This window comes from Pituophis catenifer, unplaced genomic scaffold, assembly GCF_029215685.1.
Source record: "Pituophis catenifer annectens isolate HBS135680 unplaced genomic scaffold, rPitCat1.0.hap2 SCAF_2, whole genome shotgun sequence".
NCBI classification, from domain to species: Eukaryota; Metazoa; Chordata; class Lepidosauria; order Squamata; family Colubridae; genus Pituophis; species Pituophis catenifer.
The window spans coordinates 97,342,548-97,349,015 of record NW_027256882.1 but is presented as its reverse complement, the minus strand read 5'-3'; the positions used below and the strand labels follow the sequence as shown (position 1 = coordinate 97,349,015).

The window sequence follows — 6,468 nt, the reverse complement described above, 5'->3', positions numbered from 1 at the left end:
AGCAATGGAATATCATCTTGACTGATCTCATGTGCTTTTAAAATTTTTCTCCATAGTTCTGGATATTCTCTGCCAGGCAGGTATAATTTTTCCTCCCAACAATAACCTGTTGTTGTGGTCAAGAGCCATACTTAAAAAATAGTGTGGGAGGTTCAGGATAAAGAGGTAGATGGGGTTAGGACAAAAATGGAGTTTTCTTTAAGAAATTAATTTTAAATTGAATTAAAATCAGCATGATCATTACTTCTTCCTTTTTGCAAACTTAAGTTCTACAATGTTTATTTATTCAATGTGTACCCTGTGTCAACTCCCAAAGACTCAGGGCAGTTCAGAGAGCAACTTTCTCAGGAATTCAAAAGGAAACTTGAAAGGTTTTGGAGGGCTTGAATGAAAGGATTTAGAAGGCCCTGGGTTTTGATGTTGCAGAGCCCCACCTTCCACTTTAAAATGGGAGAGCACTGTCACCTGGAGATTATTATCAAAATCCAAGCAGCTACTAAGAAAACTATGGTTCACTTTGCACTTACCGATATCCATGGATGCTTCAGAGCTTCTGCTGCTGTGATACGTTTGGATGGGTTGATTGTTAACATTTTATTGATGAGGTCTTTTGCTTCAGGAGTAACAGTATCCCACTCAGGAGAAGGAAACTGTAAGTACAAGAAGATAAAACCCCTCATTTTCTCTTCTGCAGGAGAGAATTAAGACACAATCTATATCTCTGAGACAGTAATTGTACCAAAAGCCCAAAATGATTCGTAGTCCAAGTATTAAGTACATATTCTGTATACACACATTGTCAAAGGGGGGGAAAAAGCCTAGATGTGTGTATTTTTATCTTAATTAGCTTTGCGTTTTTGTTGTTCTTTATTTTTTGTCATTATTTTAAAAGCAATAAAAACGAATTAGAAATTCATATCATGTATGAGTTTTCACTTGGTATGTTGCTGACTAGGGGGAAATTAGTACAACAGTTAAATGCAGTACAAAAATATTTATTTATTTATATTTCATATTTCTTAACTGCCCATCTCTATTTTGCCCATTCACCAATTTCAAGATGAGTTGAAAGGATCTTTTAAAAAACAAATAAAGGTATTAGGCTGGTCCACATTGCAGAGAATGCATTCCAAGGGGCTGAGGTTCAATCATACATTATTATTTCAGAAGGGACCATAGGAATTACAGGCAAACATTTTTACAAGTTCTCAGGAAGTGTGGAAGTTCAATCAGAAAACTATAAAGCTTTGAGGTTAGCCTATGTCTGTGTTAGTGTGCAATGTGCATGCACGCTTTCGAGTCAGTTTTTTTACTCCTGGTGACTCCCTGGATAAGTTTGTGCAGTATGTTCCAAACTAGACAGAAATAACAGATCCATACAGAGGGTGTTACTCTATTTAAATCTGGTGGTTATTAACTTGGCCACTGTTACTCTAAAGTCACTATCTTCAGAAAGACAAATATGGTTGGTATATTTCCTGGAGCTCATCAAAGGCACATTTGGCCTTGCTTTAATCTTGAAAAACAGAGAGTGATTCAGGTCTAGAATAGGGACCTCATGTTGAGCTCTTCTCTCTGGTCTGGGTCCAGTTTCAAAAAATTATAACCCTCACCTAGCCCATTACTAACTGCAAGAAGGCATTCAGGAGGGCCATTCCATTTCCTAAAGACATCAAGGAGAAAGAGTACCATCAACATACCAAAGCATCCAGCTTCAACTCTCTTGTTTATTTCCCTCCAGCTACTTCTTCTAGATGTTGAAAAGCATAAGATACTGTACATAATGGAGTTCTGGAGGATACCATATCACAGCTTTTATTTTGAGGATGCAGCATTATCTGAAATCTACCTGAGAGAGCCAGCAATAGGTCCACTGCAAAGTTGTGCTTCCTATTCATAAATTTCTCAGATGATCTAGAAGATATCAAGACCCACTGAGATGTCAAAGAGAACTGATGGAGTCATGCTCCATCTATCAATCCCTAGATAAAAAATCATCATCAGGCAGACCAAAATTACCTGAAGCCCATCATCAAAGCAGTTTGAAATGGGAAAAGATAATTTATGGAGATTCTCAATCATCCAGGTCATGGTTGTTCAAAAGGATTTTTTTTATAAACAACTGGACTTTCTTATTATTTTTCCATTAAAAATGTGTCAATTCTCATCCAAGAAGCTTCTTCAGTTCTGATTGAATTGTGGGGAATGGAAAGATTTATATTCTTTGCAGTCATCTGGTTGTTAGCACTCTGAGGTCAGTTGTTACTCTCTGAGAGTCATTGAGGCCACTTGAGGGTTTATCTGTACTCTCAGGGTGACCTGAATCAGAGTGCAAATGGGTGTGGAACTTTCTTGAGATGCTGAAAGGATTGTGTGGGTAGATAGGTGGTGTTGTATCCCTTCCCCTCTGTTGAAAGAGGACTGTACAATTTTAATATGGATGGCCACTCTTCAAAAGGTCATTATTTTGAAGACAGCAAAGTCCACATTCTGGACAGAGATACCACTAGTTTGAAAGAGAGGTCAAAGAGGTCATTTTACCAACCTAAACTCCCCCCTAAAAAAAAAGAAAACTCCCCACAAAGTCAACAGATTTGTTTGATACAAAGCTGCAATAGGAAGGAAAAATCACCCCATCTCACGCAGAGATCATGTTCCAGCAGATGCTCCATTGTTCATAAACTCTCCTTGTTGCTATTCCTTCTTTACTATAATCTCATGCATCCCCTTTTATAGATACAATAAAAACAGTCACTTTTATTTTTCTGTTGTTTTGTAATTATTTTATCCTGTTTTCCCCAAAATAAGACATCCCCTGATAATAAGCCCAATCGGGCTTTTGAGTGCATGGCAACAAGGCCAAACACTTATTTCAGGGTTCAAAAAAAATATAAGACAGGGTCTTATTTTTGGGGAAACACAGTACTCATATTAAGGTAAAGGTAAAGGTTCCCCTCACACATATGTGCTAGTCATTCCCGACTCTAGGGGGCGATATTCATCTCCGTTTCAAAGCCGAAGAGACAGCGCTGTCCAAAGACGTCTCCATGGTCATGTGGCCACCAAAGGCGCACGGAATGCTGTTACCTTCCCACCAAAGGTGGTTCCTATTTTTCTACTTGCATTTTTACGTGCTTTCAAACTGCTAGGTTGGCAGAAGCTGGAACAAGTAACGGGAGCTCACCCTGTCACGCAGCACTAGGGATTCGAACCACTGAACTGCCAACTTTTCGATTGACAAGCTCAGCATCTTAGCCACTGAGCCACTGCATCCCTTAATTTACTCATATTGTAGACCTTTAAATCGGCATTTGTTCTACATAAGCTGCTGAGAGACTTTCCTGATGAATGTGGCATAGAAATATGTTAAATAAATATAGAAGGCCCAGCTTTCTTCATGATAAACTCACAATATAAAATAGTCCGAGAGGAACATTAATCTGGAATAGAAGTCTATGATTTCCCAATCTTGTTGAATTACAGCATTCAGTATCTCTCTACATTGTTCATGTTTGCTAGAACTGAATGAAACTGGTGTTGAACAGCAGTTCAGAATCATGGTTTATCAGTCCCAATTACTCAAATGTGGATGTCAACATACTCTTACCCCTAGTCCAATGTATTAATTGCAACATTAGATTGATATTTAGATTGGTTTCCAATATGGCAGTGCATCAATAAAGCAAGTGAGGAAAAGTTATTTTTAAAAAATTAAGGTGGGAGAGAGAAGAAGAATATGAAAGGGAGGATCGCTTACATCGTAGGCTCCAGCTTTGATCTGCTGATATAATCGGTGTTGATCCTCATCCCAGAAAGGAGGATAGCCAACCAGTAGAATATAAAGAATAACTCCTGTGTGTTCAGAGGGAACATTGTTACATAAACTAGTGGAAATGAATTGATTGACACAGGAGATCTGAATTGGCCTACACAGTGAGCAAGACAAAAAAATTAGATGAGTCAAGAGCTAAGTATCTTCCTGTATTGCCAACATCATCCCGATGTTGTATAAAATGGTTACTTCTTAACTGGAATGCCAAGGATTCAGGCATAAGTGTGAGCTCTTTGCAGTTCAGTCTGAATCATCACTATCACAATTTGCCTGAAAATAAGACCCACAATTCCTCATGAAAATTTGTAAAAATAGCTCTAACATCAGCTTTCCGTTGAATGATAGCAGTGACTGCATTTATCTACCTAGTGGAAGGAATAGTTAGATATAATTCTACAAATAGATACAGGAAGTCCTCGACTGATGACCACAATTGGGACCAGAATTTCCAATGCTAAGCAAGGCGGCTGTGCCTGATTTTACTACCTTTTTTGCCATGTTGTTAAGCGAGTCACATGGTTAAGTGAATGGTGTCACCCACTGACTTTACTTGTCGGAAGCCGGCTGAGAAGGTTGCAAATGATGATTACATGACCCTGGGACAGTCGTAAATACATGCAGGTCCCCAAGTGCCCAAATTTTGATCATGTGACTATGGGGATACTATAAGTGTAAGGACTGATCGTAAGTCCCTTTTTCAGTGCCATTCTAATTTTGAATGGTCACTAAACAAATGGTTGTAAGTCGAGGATTACCTGTAGCAGATTTACTAGGCAGCCCAGGCTTCAGGAGACTTGTCTTCTCCTGGTGATTGGCTAAAAAGTCAGAAAGCTTTGACAATCACTTTCTATAGGATCACATTTTCTCCCAATACCCCATCAATGGAAAATTCAAAGAATGTTTTAAAGTCCTTCAGCTTTAATGTAGAGCCCATTGTCTGAGACAAAGCTGAGCCGAACCTTTGAAAGCAACGATCTTCTGACACTGATCTTTATTTTTGTTGTAATAAGTGTCCAAGTGGGGTTAGTTATCAATAGAGGAGAGAAAAATAAAAGTTAACATTTCTCAATTTTTTCATTTTTCCAGTCATTAGAATTCTTTATTGGCCTAATGTGATTGGACACCCAAGGAATTTGTCTCTGGTGCAAAAGCTCTCAGTGTACATGCAAGCAACAAGTGATAAATCATGATCATAATCATAAAATACAATCATTATCAATCATAAGATACAAACTCAGTAAATAAGCAAACAACATAAATCATAATAGGATACTAAATAAAGTCAATCAACATAAATCATGACATATAAACAACAAAATTATAGTTCATAAGAAGCTAATAGGTAATAGGAAAGATGAAAAGATGAGAAGGATAATCAACCTGTCATTTTTAAAAAAATCAGCAACATGAAAGCACTTAAATATTTTTATTATGAATGTTGTAAAAAGATGTTAAATTACAAACAGGATGACTTTTGTTCCTAACATCTATCAGAATGGGGGAAAAATAACAAGGAACAATTCTCTGTTTACTAAGATTTATTGGGAACAAGGTTGCAGTAAAAACACCAGATTTCTGGCAAATACGTTTGCTTTCAGATGTGGAACCTATTTTTAGGCAATTTTAACCACTAGATTCTGGCTTCCTTCCTTGCTTCCTTTCAGCGTAACAGGAAGGAGGGCAATCCAGTCTGCCCTTATAATTTGTTTACATAATGGCTACATTAGGAATCTGAGTATTTCCTCAACTAAGTTGTTTTGCTCCGCTATGGAAATAGGGCTGCTGGAATAAATGATTTGATTTTGACAAGGATTTCTTACAATAAGTCAATCCTAGGAATCAGGAATAGTCACTGCCTGTGCAGGAGAATACAAGCCTTAATGGCCTAGTGAAGCATTAATAACGGTCTTCATCCAATATTTTAAAAGGGTTCTGTGGGAGATCCAGAAAATTACAGCACAGGCAGTTTAACATGTTCCAGGCAAATTGGAAGAAACTATAATCAAACCAAAAACAAACTAAGCCCACAGAAGGATAAGGTTTGCTGAAGAAAAACCAGTATGGATTCTGAAGAGGGGAAATCCATCTCACAAATCATTTAGAGTCTTTTGCAGGCCAGCAGGCCATGGATGGTGAGATCCAGGGGTGAAATGCTCCCGGATCGGACCGGATCGTCCAATTCAGTAGTGATTTTAGCTGGTGGTTTGGCAATCCGGTAGCGATGGCGGAGCATAGTTCCACCCACCCAGCCGGGTGTCATTACTTCCTGGTTTTAACCAGGAAGTAATGTGTTTTTTAACCTTCTGTGCATGTGCAGAAGGTCTGCGCGCGCCTTTGATGAGTGTGCGCACTTCCAAACCGGTAAGGAAGGTAAGTAGATTTCACCCCTGGTGAGATCCTTTCAATACTATATACCTAGAGTTTCACAAGGCCTTGACAACATTCCTCATAAAAAGTTCCTGAGTACCTTTATCTCTTATGGGATTAGATGATTCTGTCCTAATATTTTTTATAACTGATGAGAAACCAAAGCATAGGAACATGTGGCCATTGTTTTCAATGGAGAGTTCTTCAAGGATGAGTGTTGGGAGCAAGGTGTTTTATCTTGTCCATACATTATTTTCATTTAGAAAATA

The 6,468-nt window shown here is 38.3% G+C and overlaps 1 protein-coding gene across 3 annotated transcripts in view; it reads right to left on the bottom strand.

Annotated features, from left to right (window-relative positions):
• Positions 1-6,468, bottom strand: part of CAMK2A (calcium/calmodulin dependent protein kinase II alpha) — a 150,752-nt gene that overhangs the window by 28,529 nt on the left and 115,755 nt on the right. For all 3 annotated transcript variants that reach the window (XM_070937226.1, XM_070937225.1, XM_070937227.1), the window contains exons 9-10: positions 3,758-3,852; positions 528-650 (exon numbers count right to left, since the gene is read on the bottom strand). In XM_070937226.1, coding sequence (XP_070793327.1) covers positions 528-650; positions 3,758-3,852 — 218 coding nt within the window. The remainder of the gene's footprint in view (positions 1-527; positions 651-3,757; positions 3,853-6,468) is intronic.